Source organism: Lichenostomus cassidix, chromosome 19, assembly GCF_008360975.1.
Source record: "Lichenostomus cassidix isolate B80296 chromosome 19, HeHo_3.0, whole genome shotgun sequence".
Lineage (NCBI taxonomy): Eukaryota > Metazoa > Chordata > Aves > Passeriformes > Meliphagidae > Lichenostomus > Lichenostomus cassidix.
Window position 1 is genome coordinate 5081780 of NC_139499.1, and position 20725 is coordinate 5102504.

The 20725-nt window shown below is 54.6% G+C and overlaps 1 protein-coding gene across 2 annotated transcripts; it reads left to right on the forward strand.

Annotated features, from left to right (window-relative positions):
- The first annotated feature begins 3688 nt into the window (after positions 1 to 3688).
- On the forward strand, positions 3689 to 20033 carry MMP28 (matrix metallopeptidase 28). Of its 2 annotated transcripts, XM_085078282.1 has the most exons (8): positions 3690 to 3846; positions 11172 to 11251; positions 11992 to 12155; positions 14633 to 14854; positions 15548 to 15793; positions 16157 to 16306; positions 16763 to 16930; positions 17949 to 20033. In XM_085078282.1, exons 1-8 carry the CDS (start codon positions 3757 to 3759, stop codon positions 18341 to 18343), a joined length of 1515 nt encoding a protein of 504 aa, XP_084934408.1. In that variant the 5' UTR covers positions 3690 to 3756; the 3' UTR covers positions 18344 to 20033. The 2 variants fall into 2 exon arrangements, with proteins under 2 accessions (XP_084934409.1, XP_084934408.1); XM_085078283.1 differs by lacking the exon at positions 16763 to 16930 and having other exon boundaries at positions 3689 to 3846.
- The last annotated feature ends 692 nt before the right edge of the window (positions 20034 to 20725 follow it).

Below are 20725 nucleotides of genomic sequence, written 5' to 3' on the forward strand. Positions count from 1 at the left end.
TTGGTCCTGCAGTTTTTCTCCACAGCTGCCTAAAGTTCACCAGGACAAGCTTTAATTGAGCTTAAAAAGAAAGTTGAAAGCTTTAAAAATGTAGTATATTAAGGATAAAACCAGGAGAGTATCCCAGCAGAAAGGAGCAGTTTGGGTTATTCTCAGCTGGGAGCAGCTCTGCTCTGCTGCCTTCATCCCTATTTATGCTCCATCCTCCAATAATACATTTTCTTAGTGGCAAGGGTTTAGTTTTGGAAATAGTCCTGTATGGAATGCTGGTGGTTTATTTATAAAAACAGGTCTAGCACTTGCCAAGTTCAACAAGGACTTGGTGGAGAAAAGAGGGATGCCAATGCAGGAGTGGCATGTGATCCTTACAGAGCTGAAATGCCACAATAACAGCTAAACGTTTTCAGAGACAAATAGTTTCCATGCTGGCCCTGTGCAGCCAAACCCACCTCACCCTGAGAAGAAATGCAACTTTAAGTTGCTCAAATACCACAGTCCTAAAGAGAGATGTGGGGGCAGTGACTGAAGCCAATCTCTCAAGTCTCCAGGGGTTTGAGGCCAGGATTCAGCCAGTGCTGCTTTGCCTAATCTAGAACTGATAATTCCCATTTCCAGGGTAACAGAGCCCGTGTGACCATGTCCCAGTAGATGATGCTATTGCTGCTGTAGCAGTTGCTTGTAAAGCTGTTACAATAAAACACCGCTGTCAAAATGCACCCAAAACTGCTTTGAGCTCCACTTTCCATGCCAAGGTGATGATGTTTGCTGCAACTCAGATCCTAGAAAGAGATGTATGGTTTTGGCTGTTAGCTGAGCAATCCCAGTGAGATTCAAACTGCTCCAGGAAATTGGTGTGTTTGTAGGATGGCTCATCAGCTGGGATGCAGCTTCTTGACCTTATTGACTTCCAGGAACTCCACACACAAAAGGTGATGCCAAGGGAAGTTTGTGCACACTTTGCATTTTCTTTAACACCCCTCGGGTAAGTGTCTGTTCCTGGTTCTCTTTGAGACAGGATGCTGGGCAAGACAGACTTTCTAACACATTTTAAGGACACAGGAAAGTCCTTTGACCTGTGAGAACTTACTGTGCACGAATGAAGTACCCAGAAAAGTGTCTGAGCAGAAAAGCTTCACCCTTGTGACAGCCCAAGGAACATTAAGCTGCTCGTGCCTTAGTAAAGAATTTGACTCTTGCAGGCTGGGGTTGGGAGGGAAAGCTGACTGTGCCCCTTATCTGATCCAAAGTGGTCCCAGCTCTGGCCACCTTCCAGCAGCAGGAGGGGGATTTTGGACATTGCCTGGCACAGCACCCGCTGAGCCATCCTGCTCCCAGCTGCTGTGCAGCAGCCAACATCTGAAGAATGGCTGTTCTCAAGTGGGTGAAAGCAAACAACTTGAACCTGTTCTCAGTGCAGAGCATTGAAAGTTTTTAATGGTAGTTCTTGTGCATCACATCCATCTTGGGTAGGAACTGCCACAGAGGAGTAATGGGGTTGCTATTTGCTTATCAGTTATGATAAGCACTCAGAGCTGCTCTGAGAAAGCTCACATCACTGAAGTGCTGTTTCACAATGTTGGTTTAGGAATTCTTGGATCTCACCTCTGACAGGGATCCACTGGTGCTTCACCTCTTTGCTCTGCAATGCTCAACTGCTTTTGCTGTGGGCCTATGGACAAAGTAACCTCCCCCATTCCAGACTCCACACCTGTGGTAAAGACATGTAATGCTCCGTGATGTTTTCAGGTCAGTATGCAAATAGTATTAAATTAGGAACCCTCTGGATATACAAGCTGGGAGGTGTCTTAGGAAAAGGTTTGGAAATCAAGCTCACTGAGTGCACTGAGATCTTTTGAGTTAAAATCAAGGGAGGAGGAATTTTCTCTAGAAACCCAGGAAATGAGTAATGATTAGGCCACCGGAGCTTGTATGGATCTATTTATCATGCTCTTGAGATTTTTACTAAAAACTTGGTTGGTTCTCTGCCACAGGCTTGACTTGTCAGGTTTCAGTTTTGGGGTAGAAGTTAAAAGGATTGAAACTTTTTTCTGCCCCATTTCTGAGCTTTCACCCAACACTGAAAAAGCCGGCAACCTATTCAGTTCCCTGTTCACCTTTCCATTAGACAGTTTTTCTGTTCCTGATACTGCTCTGATTACAGCAGCTGCATAAACATCTTTAAACTCCCAGCCAAAACTTTGCAAAGAACTATGATTTGGCATCTCCAAGGCTGGGCTGAATTCTTCTCCATCTGAATGCCAAAACCCCTAAGGACTGAGGCAGCAGCCCCGGGAAATGCCCGGTCGGAAAGCTGGCTGCTCCGGGGGCTGCAGGTGCCCTCCCAGACGCTTCCCCACATTACAATGAGCAGAGGAGGGAGTTTCCTGCTTCTGCTGGAGCCCAGCCAGTCACTTTCTCATCATCCATATTCTTAAGTGGAAGAGCAGATGGATCAGTTGCTTCCTAGATACGACGCAAACACGGATGCATTTGCAGACAGAGCTGCTCTTGTTTTGAAAGGAAGCGTGAGGCTGACCTGCGTGAGGAGCGGCTATCCCTTGGCTCTCCCTCCTCCCAGGGCCGAGTGTTCCCCTCACACCATCCCTCAAGCTGTGCCAACTGCCCACCATGCTCTCCAGCAGCCCTCACTAAGTGCTTGCTGGCCCAGCCCCAACCTTCTTAATTTCTCCCATATTTTTTGTCTTGTAACTTGGTGACTTCCCTATTTTGCCATGCTATGTGGATCCCTTTCTCTCTCTCCTTATCCTGCTTCCCTTCCCTACACCCCTGTCCAGGCTCCCTGCAGCTCTCTTCAAGCTGCACTCAACAGATGCTCCTGTAACTTCAGGTTTTGGCATGATTAAAAAGTGGAGGAAGGAGCCTGGGCTTTAAAATAGGTGTGGGGTTGAAGCTGGCATGAAAACAAAAGCAGATACAAGTCATATCCTATTTTTTTCGCCTTGAACCAAATCAAAATCAAAACATCCTTTTGCTTTAGTCAAATGAAAACAAAACAGTGAAACAAAATACTGCTGTGAGTAAACAGAGCTGTTGACTTGTCACTGCAACCTGCGAGATCATCAGCTGTGTGTGAGCTGCAGGAGAGCTGTGACACTGACACAGGGAAAACAAACAGCCCCTCCTCACCCGTGGATGGCGATGTCCTATGACCAGGAGGAAAATTTAGGCATGAAGTGTGTAAACCACAACCCTGAGTGTTTAGTGTGTTTATGTTTATTAAGTAAAGCTTGAGAAAGCACTGTTCTAATGTGTAGATTTTGCCAGACTCGTAAAGGGGCTGCATTGCTGGCCCAGCTTTTTGTGTGGCGTGGCTTGTGGCAAGTGCTGGCCCAGAGGGACCCTCGGCCTCCAAGCCCTGCATCCATGTGTGCTGGACCGTGGATGAGCTCAGGTTTAGGAAAAGCTGGAATTGCTTTGTCCTCTTTTCCCAGCTCAAACCGGACAGAGCCACTGTCCCAGCGAGCGGGAGGAGCAGCCCGGAGAGACGCACGGGCAGTGATGCTCCCGGGGGACAGGGGACAGGGCACGCCCGGGGTCATTCCCCCGGTGGCGGCCGCGGGCTGAGTGACACGGGGGGGCTCCCCGAGCAGGGACAGCCCCCGCCGCTCGGTGCTGCTGGCGGAGCCCGGCCCTCGGCCGGGGCTGGGGCTGGGGCCGCCCCCGGGGCCGGGGCGGGGAGAGGCGGCTGGGGCGGCAGCGCCCGGCGCCGAGCGGAGCGGCGGGAGCGGAGCCGGGATGGCAGGACCGCTGCGGGCTGCCCTGGCGCTGGGGCTGCTGGCGGCCGCTCAGCCCGCACCAGCCGCGGGGCAGCGGCGGCAGGCAGAGGTAGGACCGGCACCGGCACCGGCACCGGCACCGGCGGGGCGGGGGCGGGAGCGTGTCCTGGGTGTGCGTGTCCCGGTGTGCCCGTGCCAGAGGTGTGCCTGTGCCCCGGCTGTGCGTGTCTCCACTGAGTCCATGCCCTAGGTGTGCCCATGTCCCTCCGGGTGTGTGCGTGTCCCCTTGTGCCCGTGCCATAGGTGTGTCCATGCCCCAGGTGTGACTGTGTCCCCAGCGTGCCCATGTCCCCTGCTGTGCCTGTGCCATAGGTGTGACTGTGTCCCCAGTGTACATCCCCACCATAGGTAAGAGCCCATGAGCTCTAATACCTGTGCACCCACGTGTGCCCTGGGTACCTGCAGTCTGTGGCTCAAGTGTGTGGCTGTGCCAGCTGGAGATGGGGCTGTGCCATTGGGCTGTGCTGGAATGCCAGGCTGTGTGCCCTGTGGAGTGTGCTGTGTGGAGCTGTGGCAGAGAATCACAGAATGGTTTGGGTTAGAATGGACCTTAAAGCTCATCCCATTCCACCCCTTGCCATGGCAGGGACACCTTCCACTAACCCAGGTTGCTCCAAGCCCTGTCCAGCCTCCCCTTGGACACTTCCAGGGATCCAGGGACAGCCACAGCTTCTCTGGGCAATTTTGCCAGGGCATTACTCCCCTCACAGGGAAGAATTTCTTCCCAATATCTAATCTAAGTCTACCCTACTTCACCTTAAAGCCATTCCCCCTGTCCTATCTCTCCTTGCCCTTGTCCAAAGTCCCTTTCCATCTCTCCTGTAGCCCCTTTAGGCACTGGATGGGGCTCCTCGTGTCCCTGGAGCCTTCTCTTCTCCAGGATGAACAACCCCAGCTCTCCCAGCCTGGCTCCAGCTGTCCCCACAGGTGATGTGCATCTGCAAACCCACCCAGCCACAGAGCACCAACAATAGAACTCACCCATGAGGAAACCTTCCCATCTCCCAGCATATCAGGAGAGGACAAAAGCCAGTCCTTCCCCTCCCTGCCTCTCCCCGGGGCTGTCCCCATCACCTCTGTTTGGATTTCTTCTGTTTGTCCCGCTATCATTGTCACCCCATGCCACCTTGTGTTCCTGTTTGTTTTGGGAGGACAAGGTATGAGATTTGGCTGGTGAACAAAGGTTCGTGGTGGGGATTTTTTTTTGTTTAGGCCTCCATCCAGTGTACATTTGCACAGATGCTTAATGTTCAATCCCAGCCAGCAATTCCTGGCAATTAATTGGGATTTTGCACACATGTTATAAGAGGAAAAGGGCACAGGAATGCTCAGAGGCTGGTTTTGGTGTGCAGGCAGCTTCTGCTGGGAGGTGCTGTTTCAGAGAGGTCATTTGTAGGGCTGCTTATCCCACAAACCTCAGCCCAGCTCCCCATGCCACGTGGAGAAAATAAATCTGCAAAGATTTTAATGCTCAGAAAACCAGTAATTTAAAATTCACTTTAAAAGAAAACAAACTGATTGGGGGCAAGAGGTTTAAAAGGTCCAAACTGCCTTTTTCTCCCTCACTTGTGACTTCTGAGTTCTTTTCCCTTGAAGCCTCAGAGTAGATCCCAGAATTGTGGCAGATCCCAGGTGATAATTGCTGGGTAAATGCCTTTCCTGTCTCCCTGCCTCAGTTTCCCCAAGGGGATGTACTTTGCTGGCCTGGGGCTTTGGGACAACACACACAATGGAAATGTAGAGAGTGGGGCGTGGAACTTGTCTAAATAAACTGAGCAGTTAATTTTCTTTTAGGAGGAAGCTGAAACTCTCACATAACATCAAATAGTTCTGGTGACTTGTGGCTTTCCCAGCACTTCCAGGCTTTGCTTCTAAAGTTGGGGGTTTTTTTTTAAATTCTTTTTAGAAAGCCACAGTTAGCAACAATAGGTTGTGTAAACTGAGATGCACAAGACTGTGAAAATGTCCAGTTGTGTGCTTTTCCTGGCTGGTGCCCATGTTTTCACTGCATCCATATCAACTGCAGATTAAAAAAAGAATTAAAAAAAGAGAAAAAATTGGAAATCTAATTTGAAACATTTGTATGCTAAATCATCTTATCATCTACAGATAGGAGAGGGCCTGATGTGAGAGAGCACATTGTTTGGCAAAGCTGGTGTCTGGCTGGGCTGTGCTCAGACAGCAGCTGGGGGGGTGGTAGTGCCCGAGATTCCCTGATCCCGGGGGAATTGTGTAAAATACAGGGAGTATGAGAGATCTCAGCCGTGTTGGGAGTGAGGAGCCCCGTGAGGTGCTGGTGGTGCCAAGAACAAAGGACAGTGAAGTCCCTGCAGAGGTTTCTGTGAGAAGCTCCAGGTTTGTGGAGTGAAGAACAACTGGGGAGAAATCGGAGAAAAGCTCAGAGTGGGAAGAGAGAGCCGGACTGCCACAAAATCATTCACATTTTAGATTTTTGTTTCAATTTTTTTCCCTGTCCTGCTCTCCTCCTTCCCATCCTGCAGTGCCCTGTGCACTCTGCCTTCTCCCCCTTATCAAACCAAGGTCTTGCACTTAAGGGCTCTGGGTTTGTGCTGCAGTGTCGGGCTGAGCTCCTTGGGGAGCAGGCAGCCAGCTGGGATGCAGGATGCTGAGCACATCTGGATGGAGTAACATCTGGATCTGGTACCACACAGACCCGGTGGGGTTTGGGGGTCAGCGGGAGCAGAGAGCACCCCGCATTTTCCTTCTGAAATAAGGCGAAGAGTTTCTCCTTCCCGTGAAAAATTCCCGCTGTTCAGCCTCAGCACGGGGAGGAGAGGAGGGAAAGGAGGAGGAATTACCCCTGTGAGGCTCTGCAAGCCCCATGAGATCGCGTCTGCCAGCCGCTGCCGCCGGCGCGGATGTGGCGAGCGGCTCCGAGTCAGCCGGCGATGCCCCGGTGTGATTCCGTGAGTCACGGCAGCGCAAACAGCTCGCCTTTCTTCCTGCCTCTCCCCCAAAACAATCCCCACTTGTTAGGGCAAATAGCGCCCGCCGGGCAAGGGCTGCCCGCAGCGGGGACATCGCCTTCCCCCGGATCCCACCCCGGCGGAGGGCAAGACTTGTTTCCTTTCTCTCCTTAGACACGAAAACACAACCAGCCTGCGTGACCGAACTGGTTTGTCAGCCGCTCTGGTATTCTCAGGGGAAGGTTTGCCCAAGCCCAGTGGTTTGCCCTGATTTTCCCGAGTATTTTGGGTCGCTTTCAGCCCCTTTGGTGGTGCAGCCCATCGGGGTGTGGGGTGCTGGGGGTGCTAGGGCAAAGCTGCCAGCTGGTTCCCGATGAGTTATCACAGAATCATGGGATGCTTTGCCTTGGAAGGGACCTTAAATCTCATCCAGTTCCACCGGCAGGAACACCTTCCACTATCCCAGGCTGCTCCAAGCCCTGTCCAACTGGTTACTGAAACCAGGAGGGGTTTTAGTTAGAGCTGCCACAGGCCTGGCTCGCTGCCCCTCAGCTCCAGAAGATCGAGTTAAAAAATAATAGGAGTATAGAAGATCCCAGCTCCACATCTTCAGTGGCAAGTGGATTAGTTGGTGCTAAAGTGGATTTTTAGGAGTGATAAGTGGGAGAGGAGATTCCTTCAGGACTGGATTAGGCACAGCAGGGGAATATCCTATCACCCAGGAGGGGTTTGGGGCTTTAACCTCCCTCCATGACCAGCGCAGAGAATCAGCTGAGGTTCCACTGCCTTTTCAGCGGGAGGCCAGCCGGGCTTTGTGCTCGCTAATGTCCCTTCTCGTGTGTCTCTGTGTCTCTATAGATATAATATTTACAGAGATACTTATACACACATTTAAACAAAAGAGGCGCGAGGACTCCGCCTGAGGCTTTGCAGGGATGAGCGGAAGCAAATGAGTGTTTTTAATTGCTGTGACATCTTCTGCAGGCAGCTCGGAGGCAGCAGAGACCCGGTGGGCAGGAGGAGCCGCTGCTCCTTCTGTGACCACTCCAAAACATGCCCCGGGGTCAGCTCTGCTTGGGTGTGCACAGGGAGAGCTGAGGAGGAAAAGCAGGAGCCACTGTGCCCATTTTGGTGGTGAGATGAGGCTGGATGGAGCCTGGGGATGCTGGAGCCACTGCTGATGATCCACTTGGGCTTTCTCATGATTTAAAACATTTTTAAAATGCTTTGGAGGTGCAGCTTGTGGTCAGAATCCTCTGTAGCCGCAGCACAAAACCCTTCCCACCCTTCAGCAGGATGGGATCGCTCCCCTCTGCTGCTGGGGGATGGAGGGGACAGATGGGGTTTGTACCAGGCACAGCGGAGGGACAGCGGTCACCAGGAGCCCAGAGAGGCTTCTCTGGTACTCAGCTGATGGAAAGGAGCCAGAACCCGAGTGTCTGGAGGGGAGAGCAGGCAGGAGTGGAGCCTGCTGTCTCGACACTCTCGTTATCCCAGTTTCCAGGCAGGGAGGGCTAATTGTATTTGCCGCTGGCTGTCTTCCACCCGGGATGCCTGTGGTCGAGGGCAAGGTGTTTCCTCGGCTTTAGCCAAGGCAGAGATGATTTCCAGGCTTGTAACAGGCTCCACATCAGAGCCCTGAGATGGGAAGGGCCCCTGTGTCTCCCCAGACTGCCCTCCTGCTGTCCCTGCTGCAGCCTAGGAGATTTCTCTGGCTGCCTGGCAGCCAGATCCGTCCTGCTCTCCCTCCCTCGTGTAGAGGGGGAGCCGGGCATATTTCATATTAACGTTTCTCTTGGTTTCCTGCTGTTTTTCTTTTCCCATTGTATGGAAAAGAGCATTTCCCAGTCTGGGGCAGGAGGGAGGGGGTTTTCCCAGCCCAGCCAGGCTTTGCATTGCAGCCTCTGGAGAGGTTTAATGGGCTGGTGCCAGCTTCCACCCAGCCTGGCTGGGCTCTGGGGGGATGTGCAGTGCTGGGGGAACCTTGAGCACTGCTTTGGGCACAGGACACTGTGGCATGGGGCTCTTGGGTTCCCCTGGACTCCCAAAACTCCCTGGATTTGTATGCTCTGCACTCTGATCAATACCTGATGGAGTGGAGGATCAGCACATCCCTCTCCTGTAGCTCTGTGTTTCCAGGACTACCATCACCCTTAACTGACAGTAGGTGTGTCTAGAAAATTTATTACAATTTCTCCTGATGGTTTTGCAGCCAGAGAGTTGGTGCCTGTGTGTGAGAACCTCCATGTGGCTCAGGCCAGAAACCACTGGGAAAATGCTGCTTTGCTTGGACTTGCAAAGCTCAAATTGATCTGGGCAGGAATGATAAAGCCAGTGGCCTCTGTGCCTCCTGGTGCTGCTCAAGGCCAGCTGCTGAGACAGGGGTTGATTTTTCACTGTGCACCCCGACCTGTCCAGATGGGGTTTCAAGCCTTCATGGCATCATGGTGAGGAAAACCAATTTTCATGCTTTAAGGATGGGATTGTGTTGGGTTATAGGCGTGGAAACTGCTTCAGGTTGTGCTGAGTGAATTCAAAATTGTGTTGGAAAAGGTTCAGACCAGGACTTTCCATCTGGGTGTTCTCAGCTCACATTTATCTGCAGTGATGTCACCACTGGGATCTTCACCCTGCACCCTTACATGTAAATGGTGATTTTGTAATTCTGGAGAACTCTATAAGAGCACAAGCACAGAGGGAAAGGGCCAGATTCCTTCTGCTCTCCAGACTGCTCCTGTAGGGCTGCAAGCCACCCTAATCCCAGGATGCTCCTCCACCCCCATATCCTCCATCCCTGCCTGCACATCCCGAGCTGCTGCTGGATTTTTGCTTCCTGGTACCCATGTAAAGGTGGGATTATCCTGGTGTGGCTGGGGATGGCAAATCCAGGCTGCCTGGTCCCTCCCTGGGCAGAGGTGTTGTGGCTTCTCGTGACAAACAAGCCAATGCTCTCACCTGCCAGGTGACACTGGCATGATTTCTCCTGACCCACTGCACCAGTGTGAGGTGTCTGGCTGACTCTGGCCGTGCTTGGCCTCTCTCTGCTGCAGCCTGGTGCTGCTGGAATGAGCTGCTGGTGCCTCCAGCCCAGACAGGCAGCTTTGGTGGGAAAAACAGCCAAATTCTTTGTCTGGGGCTGGGTGAAGAGCGTGTCCAGGCAGGAATCTGTGCCGGTGCTCAGCCGCAGGGGGATGCTCCAGGTAGAAGGGGTGTAAAGGAGGAGATGAAACAGGAGGAGATGAGGTCTGCAGAGCACACATGGATGTGCCTGCCCTGCCCGAGGGGAGGTGGCAGTGCGGGTGACGTGTTTGGGGATGACAGAAAGGTGACTGTTCATGGCAAGGAGAAGGTTTGGGCAGGAGGAGGAGAGGGAGAGGCCCTGGCACACCTCAGGACTGCCACATCCATAAGCCATTCCTGCTCTTTGCCAGGCGACAAGACCCAGGGAGGGCTGCTGCCTCCTCTGCGGGGACATCATGGAGAATCGGGTCACCCACAGTCAGGAGCGGCACTGAGTGCAGATCAACACTCCAACCCCCTGAGAAGGGCTTTTCTCGGCCCTGAGATGAGCAGGGAGGGAAACAGCTTTACAAACACCCGTTCTCCCAGAGGGCACCAGCCGTGCTAACTGGGTCAGCCCGTGCCGTCCCTCGTGCTCAGCACACCTCTCCTTCGGGATGCGCGGAGAGGAAGCCGCCACTTTCGCTTTTTATTCTTCTCATTACTCACTGCTCTGACTGCGACTCTGCCGCACTAACAGGATGCTGGGCAGCTTGTTTGTCTCCCGCAGACATCCCTGGCGGCGGGGCAGGCGGGCGTGGAGCATTCCTGTGACCCCGGCTATTAACTCCTCCGAAAGCTGGGGAGCAGCCCGAGCCGTTTATTTTCTTTAACATTCAATTTAAGTGCTGGAGCGAGTTCAGAGAGACAACCTCCGTCCGTGTCAATGGCCGATAAGAAGAAGAATGGCTTGGCAGAGCCGATTGCCCCCGGAGCGTCCCCACTTTGCAACAGCACATCCTGCGTGGGAATGCGGGGAGGCTGCAGCCTGACCCCATCTCACCCCGCCCTGCCCGTGGCCACAGCACTCTGGCCTTTGTTCGAACGGCTGAGTTGAGCCGGGGCGATCAGAGCTGTGGGTTTGGTCGCCTCTGGCTGCGGATGGCATGGCAGCAGCGGGTTTTGATCTCCCGGCAGCAGCGTTTCCCCCAAAGCCTCCATCGTGCCGTGGCCAAAAACCCCAAGAGCCATCAAAAATGATGGGGAGGAGACACACATGACCCTGTCAGGGCACAGGAGGTGCGGCTGCTTGAGGTGCGGAGCTCTCAGGAGTAAAATAAATGGGCATTTTTGATTTGCGGCACGGTTTGCCATCGCGTCTTCTTTTCCCTCCCTTCCCAAGCCAACACGTGCTCTGAGCTGCACCTTTCCCATTTTTTTCCTGCAGCTCTTCCTGGAGAAATACGGCTACTTCAGCGAGCCGGGGGCAGGCGCACACAGCCCCGCCGAGTTCACCGAGGCGCTGAGGTAGGAGCCTTTTACTCAACCCTGCAGCTGCATTTATTCCAAATCCAGCAGCTCCAGCTGCAGGGATGCTGCCAGCCCTCGGAGGGTCTTTCTGCAGCCAGAGGGGTCTTTTTGCAGCTGGAGGCTCTCTGTCTCACGGTCTGATGCTAAAGCACAGCCAGTCCTTTTTGGAAAGGCAGGTCCGTGCCCGGCTCCCCCAGCTGGATTCCGGCTGCTGGCAACCCGGCTCTGGCTGTTTTATTTGCCTTTTATGGCCCGGTGCTCGCCTGGCAATAAAATCTGCGGGGAGGCCGAGCTTGGGGGCGGCTGGGAGATGTCAGGGGTGGCAAGCTGCCAGCTCCTGCCTGGACTTCTCCTAAGGACATCACCTCGGCTCTGGGAGCATCCCTGGCCTGACCTGATGCAAAGCCAAACGCAAAATCGAATGCAATGTCAAATAACTGGACAAGGTTATTCCTGGTTAAAAATTGGAAAAGGCATTTTTTTAGGTTCCCCTATCTGTTTTTGCCCTGCTAGGAGATGACTTACAGGTCAGCTGTGGTTGCAGAGCCAAATCCTTCTGGTTTTACCAACGGGATGAAGTTCTGATGCTGAGGTGTGAAGCTTGCTGGGTGAAAACCCTGGCTCAGGTCAAACCTGGGTGAAAACCCAGGCTCAGGTCAAACCCTCCGCACAAACATGACCAAACCCTGCCACGGCGGGTCTGGATGCGGGTGCTGATATCTCCCTTCCTTTTCCAGGGATTTCCAGCGGGTGACCCACCTCCCGCTCAGCGGCGTGCTGGATGCCCCCACCCTCCATCAGATGGCTCTGCCGAGGTGTGGCACCGACGACGGCGACAGCCGCGCTGCAGGGACACGCCGGACATCGCCCTCCCGGCGCCTCAGGCGCACGGCACAGCACGGTGAGCACCGTCCCGGTGGGGTTTGGGGTCTGGGGTGCTCGGCTCTCCCGTCCTGGACTCGTGGGGATGCTGCTGTGGGTGGGAGGTGCAGCCCTGCTGGCACAGCATCCATCCCAGGAGTCGCTCAGGGGTTATTTTTAATCCTCTTTATTTTCAGTTGTTCCGTGTGGCTTGATGTCAGCAGTGATTAGAGATGCGACTCCCACTCGTGGGGGAATTCGGGTCCCTGGCGGGGTTTCACTGCTGTCGTGGGAGTCAGGACATTTCCCAGGGAGCACTCAGGTCACCGTGGCCTCACACACAGCTGTGCTGGCACCATCTGGAGGGCAGGGGCTGGCACAGCATGAAATTATCTCCAGGTTTTGCTGGCCTTTAGGACTTTTAACACGTGTTAGGGACCCAGCAGTACCCACAGAACCTGCCAGCACTTGGCTGCCTGATCTGAGAGTCATTTCACCCATGTTAAGGGGTTTAACTCTGCTCCAAGCATCCTCCTGTGCTCCTGTGTGTCCAGGACTGGGCCTCTTGTCCCTTGTGAGCTCCCTTCTGGATGAGTAACTGAATTCCTAGAGAGCAAGAGGGCCAGGGCCAGCTGTGCTTAGGACATGGGAAAAATGAAGGCGAGATTAAGAAAAGGCTCTGCGCCGTGTCAGGCTGTCTTTGCATCTGGCAGGGCTGGCGATGGATGGCCCCAGGAGAGCTCTGTCATCCTCCTCCTGCCTCTGAATTGCCCTCCAAGGCCCCAACATGCAGTGTGTCCCTTGCAGGAGCCATCCTGTGCCCCAGGACAGGTGTGCAGGGAGGCAGAGCAGGAAGGACCTACAGCAGGAGATGGGCAAACAGAAGCTGCCACTGCCCTGTGGCTCATGGGGCTCCTTTTTGGGGTTCACAATCCATGTGGGGGTGACAAGAGGTGCCTGATGGCTCAAGCCCAGGCGGGGAAAGGCTCGGTGTGGCACTGGTTGTTTCCCTGGTGGCACAGGCCGCAGGGATGGGAGTGGCACCACATCAGTACCCACAGGCTGGACAGGAGACAGGGGGTGCCTGCAGGGCTGGTGGCACCAGCCAGGAAGGCTTTGTGCTCCAGGGAAGTTCTTCATCCTGCTTGAAGCAGGAAACCCTGGCAGCTGAGCCAGCAAAGTTCTTTGTTATCCACCCTTCACCCAGCAGGATCTTCCCTGGGCCATCACTTCATCCTCCATCCCACGGGCTTGGGGCACACTCAGAGCCCAGCACGGGGTGAAAGCCAAGCCCTCCTCTTCCCAAGAGCCAGCCAGCTAGCCATGCTTGGCTAGCCCAGCCTTGCCCACTGGTGCCATCCATCCTCCTCTGGTGGTAGATGCTCTGCTCCCGTGGAGGGAAGGATGGGATGCCAGGGCTGTATTTTAGGGCTGCAGCCATCCAGGCAGGTTTTAGCCTTTGCCATGCAGGGTGTGTCCCAGCTGGTGGAAGTGCATCCTTGCCCGTTTGGAGCTAGAGGCCATCAGCTCTGACAAGTGGTGGGAGCTGATTCTGTCCCCAGGAGTGTGACCAGCTAGTCCAGAGTCTCCCCTGCCCTGGGCTGCTCAGAAATGGAGCAGAAGGAGGCAGAACTGGGTGGGATGTCTGCCAGGTTTGCCTGAGGCTGGGCTCAGAGCCAGAGCAGCAAGCCCCGGCGTGCTGCCGGCTCTGTTCCCCCTGTTTTCCTGCACATCTGGAGCAGATGCAGATGCTGGAGGTCTATCACCACTCCCACAACTCAGCTCTGGCACCCACATCCCCCTAGGGCCTCATGGCTTTTTTCCTGCTCCCAGACTCCCCCAGATCAATGTAATCCCGGGGTTCTGGGGTCCTGCAGCTGCTGAGGGGTTCTGGAGGAGGAAGAGGCTGTGATGCTGCACAGCAACTGTGTAAACTTACATCTGTGCATTCCTGTGCAGTAGGAGGCTTGGGAGCTTAGGGGGAGTCCCATGGCTTGTCCCCTTCATCCCCGTCACCATCTGTCCTGGTGCACTGTCTCCCCTCAAAGCTTTTAAGGAATCTTTGGGCACTAAGCTGTTGTGCCCCCGAGGTGCTGCCATGAGCCCTCCCCATTCCTTTGCCTGTGTCCCACCTTTTCAGAGGTAGCTTTGATTTCCCTCCCTGAAATCCATCCCTTGGGCTGCATCTTCAGGACATGAAGCTGGCACCAGGCAGGAGACCTTCCCATGCTGGATTGAGCTCTGGAGAGCACAGCGAGCCAAGGGCTGAGCTCAAACTGGATGTTGCAGCTTCTCTATTCCTCAGAGAGGTTTTAGGGTTTGGTTTCAACTCCAGCCTTGGGTGGGCTCTAGTGGTGGCACTTCCAGAAGGATTTCACGGTGGTGCAGTGTGCTAAGGCACAGCTTTGGCTTGGGAAAACCACAGCATCCCCGTGAAGTTTTCCTCCACTCACTTGTCCCACGGGTGGAAGCACAAATCCAAGTGGCCACTGCCCCGCTGAGCTTGCCCCTTTGCAGGTGGGCGATGGTACAAGCGGCACCTGACCTACCGGGTGGTCAACTGGCCATCCTACCTGCCCCAGCACGAGGTGCGGCTGGCGGTGAGAGCAGCCTTCGAGCTCTGGAGCAACGTGTCCTCCCTGGTGTTCTGGGAGACACACGACGGCCCGGCTGACATCCGCCTCACCTTCTTCCACGGGGACCACAACGATGGACTCAACAACGCCTTCGATGGGCCAGGTGCTGGTCGCTTCCCCCTCGTAAGCTTCTCTTTTACAACGTGGGCTCTTCCCCTGAAGGTTGTGGTGGGCTGGGGGTGATGGAGGCTCTGCAGTCCCTCTGCTTTGCAGATGAAAAAAACCTTACAAAATGAAGGCCTTGTCACCCTTGTAAAAGCTTTGCTCCCTCCTGTCACTTTGGCTAACCAGAAAAGCACTCTGGGAATGACTCAGCTAACACAGAGGTAAAACCCAAGTTATATAACCAGAAAACAAGTTATATAAGCACCTGTGTGTGGACACATGATCAGAGTCCTCATTGGTCAGAAAGATGCGTGGACACTGCACGAGAGGTGATAGGGAAGTGGCATGCAGCCAGTGGGTGATTAAGTTAACAAGAATGAAAACTAATAACAGGCTAATTGCTTAAAAACGCCTGTTTTTTGCAAAAAAGCGATTTCTCTGCACACCTGCTAAGAGAGGCCTTGTTCATCTGGTGCACCTCTGACCCAGTTTGTACCAGTTTGCTGTCTGATCTGGGGTCTCCCCTTCCACCTCTACACCCAAGGTGGCTGAGATGTTCCTTTTAGGTCTCCAAGGAGCACTCCTCACTTTGACAGCACCCTCCAAACCTGGGCTCCTCCAAAAAACCCTAAAATTTAGGCAAACCAAAGCTGCATATCCCTGTGGTCCCTGATGGCTCTCGTGTCCCCAGGAGGTGCCCTGGCTCACGCCTTCTTCCCGCGGCGAGGAGAAGCTCACTTTGACAGCGCCGAGCGCTGGTCGCTGCACAGCGGCAAAGGGCGCAACCTGTTCATCGTGGTGGCCCACGAGGTTGGGCACACGCTGGGGCTGCAGCACTCGCCCGTCAAGAGCGCCCTGATGTCGCCCTACTACAAGAAGCTCAGCAAGGATTTTGTCCTCAGCTGGGATGACATCTTGGCTGTCCAGAACTTGTATGGTGAGCCTGGCTTGTCTGAGCATCTCTTGCTTCTTCCCTGGGATGGAGAGAGGGTGGTAGGGATGGGAGCACGACCCTGAAAGGGGAGAGGATTCACATGGGTGACATCCCTGTGCGGCTGGGGAGGAAAATGTGGGATATGTGGGACAGGTCCTACCCTGGAGGAGCAGTGCTCCTCCAGGTTGGATTTTCTACCTATTTTTCTGGTTTTTGGGGTACCAAGAGGGTTTTGCCACCATCATGTAGAGTGGGATAGGAACCAGACAAGCAGTGTGGGAGTTTTGGGAGTCCCAGCCCTGTGCTTTGGGGAAAATTGCTTCTCTGCCCCTTCTCTGTGGCTCATCACCCCTTGCTCCATCCCAGGGAAGCCTTCCAAAGGCTCAGCCATCCAGCTCCCAGGAAAGGTCTTCACTCACTTCCAGGACTGGAACACTGACCTCTATGGCAGGGACCGGCAGCAGAGGAGCCTCAGCACCTATTACTGCCACTCCTTCTTCGACGCCATAACTGCTGGTGGGTTTGGCCAGTGTGACTCTCTCCCAAAATGTGCACCCCTACCCCTTGTCCCAGTGCTTCTGCAGCTCCCAGTGGCTGGAAAGGTGGGCTTGACTGGTCCACAGCTCCTGAACTGGTGGCAGAGTGGAGCAGTGCACCTTGAGGGCACAGTGATGTGTCAGGTGCAGGGAAAACATGCTAAACATGCTAAAACTTGGGCCGTGGCAAGTATTAATGCAGGAGCTCAGCTGTGTAAGATGAGCCTTGAGCCATGGTCAGCTTTTATCCTCTCAGGGCTGGAGTGGATGCAATAAATTATGGAAGGTGGGAGGGGCATGGCTGGAAAGGCAGGAGGAAGCATCCAAACCCTGGGGATCTCCAAAACACCCTGGAGCTGTACAGGGAGGAGAGGGGAGCTGGGTGGGGTGGTGGATTAAGAATTCTCACCCAGGACTTCCTCCCTCTGCCTCACAGATGGGGATCACAACCTCTACATCTTCAAGGGCAGCCACTACTGGGTGGTGTCAGCCAGTGGCAATGCCAGTGACCCTCGGCCACTGCAGCCACGCTGGCCTGGCCTCCCTGCTGGCATCGATGCCTGCGCCTGGTCCCAGCTCAGTGGGAAGTTCTACTTCTTCAAAGGTGGGTGAGGCCTGGGGATTCCCCCTGGGGCTGCCACTGCCCCTGCCTGTGGGGCTGTTTGTTGGGGTCAGGCTGGAGCAGCTTCTCCCCTTGGTGTCCCTTCCTGCTGGTCCCTCCCCGTGCAGAGCTGGGACATCGCTGGGTCCTGGACGTGCAAATCCCTGGGCTCTGTGCTTGTCACTGATGAACTGTATGGCCATGGCAGACATGTCACCCCCTCGTGCCTCAGTTTCCCCTTCAGGAGAGCAGCGCTTTGCTGTGTCACAGCAAACCTGGGTGCACAGGGGGATCTGGGGGAGAAAACACACCCCAAAGACACGAGGGGAGCTGGGTGAGGGTTTCATGGCACACATGGATCCCTGTGCTGTGCCTGGAGGCTGAGTTGCCCCAGGAGCTGGGATACCATCCAGGAATTGCCAATTCCATCCCTGAGCTGCCCGGCAGCCGGATGGGGAGAGGAAGGTCAAACCAGGCAGCCTGGCTGCCAGGGTCAGCCCCAGCTTTTAATGGAAACCAGTTGCTGGTTGCTCAGAAAAGGAGCTTTGTTGCTGCAGCTGGGTGAGAGCCAAAGCCCCTCTGCCTCCCCAGGGCTGGGTCAGGCTGTGGCTCGTGAGCAGAAAGGGGCTTTTGTCTGCCCTGCTGTGGGGACAGAGTGCTGTGGGGACAGCTGAGCCATCAATCCCCATTGCAATTCCTGCTGCTGCACTGCTGCTCTTAGTTGTCCCACCCCAAACCAGGTCTGGTTCCCTCTGTCCCATTCCTCGTGCAGGAATGGAGGGAGCTTTGCCAGGGAGCAACATGGTGGTGGCTTTGCTCTGTCCCTGGTGGTCCCATTCCATGCTTTCAAGCCCTGGATGTACTGTGCCTCAGTTTCCCCCCAGCCTGGTCCTTGGGGCAGCCCTGCAGTGCGTCACCAGTGGATGGATGTCACACGGCTGAGTCTTTCCACATCTCCTGGAGCTGGTTCTGCTAGCGACCCCACAGGGACCTTCCCTAACCCCCTCCCACTCCTCCCCAGGCGGTCGATGCTGGCGCTACGCGGGCTCCAAGCTGGAGGCAGGATTCCCCCAAAAATGCAGCGCCCTGGGGCTCCCTCGGCACCCGGACACCGCGCTCTACTTCCAGCAGCTGCGGCGCCTGGTGCTCTTCAAAGGTCCCAAATACTTTGTGGTGAGCGAGGAGCCGCTGGCCATAGAGCCCTACTACCCCCGCAGCCTGCGGGACTGGGCTGGGCTGCCCCCGGGCACGGCTGGAGCCATCGCCCATCCAGACGGCTCTGTCTACTTCTTCCGGGATGACCAGTACTGGAAATTTGACCAGGCCAAGCTGCAGGTGGTGGCCACAGGCAAATGGGCCACTGAGCTGGCGTGGATGGGCTGCTGGGATGCAAACAGTGAGCAGGTTTTGTTCTGAGAGCAGCCTGAGGGGTGAATCGGGGGTGCGTTAGGTCATAGGTTGGACTTGATGATCTTAAAGGTCTTTTCCAACCTAGTTCATTCTGTGATTCTGTGGGGTCTGGACCTCACCTGGCTCACCACTGCCTGGATCTCTCTTTATTTGACTCTGGAGTCCTGCCTGAGGATGGCTTGGCTGCCTTTGGATGGCTGGAGCCATGGATGGTGGAGCAGTGACCCAGCACAGCTTGGATGCAGCTGGGACAGGTCTGCCACTGCCAGGTGGGCTGGAGGCTTTGGGACAGCATTTTTTTAAAGAGACCACCAAAAAAGGATATAAGCCATGGAGACTGCAAACACACCAATTTCTGTAAACTTTCAGAATTTTGTTACACTTTTTTTCAAACCAGGACTGGGGTTTGGTGACACTTTTTGATAACTTTGTTGGTATTTGTTGATATCTGTCATTTTCCCACGATCAGGCAGCGAAGTGCCTCACTGCTTGCTTTGGGGTTTGGATGGTTTTAAACAAGAAACTGAGAGCCTTTCCTGCTTAAAACTAAAAGACAAGAGACATTTGGACAAAAATTTGGGTCCACATGGAGCTTTGCCCCTGCTGTGTGTGCAGAGCCCTGGGGATGCTTTGCTGGGGCTGTGCTCACATCCCAGTGCTCTGCTGAGAGACACCACCAGAGTGGGATTTTGGGGCAGAAGGCAGAGGGGTTTGGGGTGAAGAGAAAAGGGAGGCACAGCTGAGCTGCTGGCCATGGCTCTGTGCAGCTAGCAGGCAGCAGGAGCATTGGCTCTCTGATGGGTTTGGGGTGCCTGCTGGGTTCTGGTGTCTGATAAGGTGTTTATCTGATAAGGGCTGTGCTCACCTGGCAGCCTTGTGTGCAGAGTGTTTGTGCTCTGCTGCCTCTGCAAGAGAAGGGATCAGTGCATTTCTGAGTTCCTGTGCCCCACCTGGGTGAAAGGGGGTGACAAATGACTGGGGGAGGAGGGGAAGCAGAGAGGGTGAGCAGGACAGACGGACATGTCTGTGCATGCAGAACCACAGGGACAGTGTGGCTGCATATTCCTCATTCCTTTCCCACGGCAGACTCCCCACCTGGAAACGCTGCTGGCTTTTCACAGTCACTGCCCGTGTCTGCAGGAGGCCATCGTGTCCCAGGGCTGGGGATGGACCTCAGCTTCCCAGGGCTGGAATCCTGTGGCTTTGGTGCTGAGCAAGGCAGGGCTCAGCTTTATTCAATTAAAACAATTTATTAAATTGTTCTCCCAGGGCTCAGAGCCCTGCTTTGGTCCTGCTGTGCCATGTCAGGGTGCTGTGCCCAGGTGCCACCTTTGGGTGCCATCCTGATGCCAGCAGCTTCAAAGATTCCTCTTCCACTCACCTTTGCCCATTCCAGACCTTCCCTGCAGGCAGGCAGGCAGGGTGCCAGGGCTGGCACTTCCCCAAGGCTTTCAGTGCTGCCAGATGCCAGCTGAGCTGTGGGTTTGCCAGGCTGGAGAGCCACCACCCTTCCCATTCCCCACAACCCTCCTGAGAGCCCTTCAGGTGCACACACAGGGTCTTCAGCTGCCTCAAATCTCAGGGGACTTTCCACGTTGCCAAAGAAACGGGGCTGCAGTGTTTTTGTTGGGATTGAATGATAATAAGGTGACGTTGGCTTGGAGACCTGACATCAAATAAAACCAACCTCTGGATATGTGGCGTTGGGATTTTGTGCTTGTTTTCATGTCATGCTTTGGTTTGGGGTTTGTTTTTTAAAGCAAATCTCCAGTTTCCTGACAGGGCTGTGTTTAAGATGCCTGTGGGTGTTTGGGGTTGGAGTGGGGATTGCTGAATTTGGCCTCAGCTTTCATGCTTGCTGGATCAAAGAGGGGAGATGGATCCCACTGAAAACTCACTGATGTTGATGAAAACACGAAAATTCTCTTCCCTACTTCATCTCTGAAGTACTGAGGATTTTCCCATCCTTTGGGATGCGTTAATAGGCTTTTCCCCAGGCTGAATTCATTCATTACCCATTTTCTTGCCCCATTAGGAGAAAGCCAGGCATCCCATCTGCTGGGGGACTGAAGGTTGAGGATGGGAACTCCTCAAATCCTCTCCCCTTTTTGGGTTTTCCCTTTCTTCCCTGACTTGATGCCGTGTGTTTCCTGTGGCTGTGTGTCCTGTGGGATGCCTCGGGGCTGCCAGGGCTGGGGCTGAGCTCAGCATTTCTGGCAGAGATGGGGTGACTCTGCTGTGCCACCTGTACCCCACCAGTGTGGTGGGAGAGGTGAACTCACACCCTGAGCAGTTCAATCCACCCCACTGGGTGCCCTGGATGGAAATCCAGCTTCTCAAGGCTCCTTTTCTCCTGCTGGGCTCCCTGGCTGGGCATGCCAGGCTCAG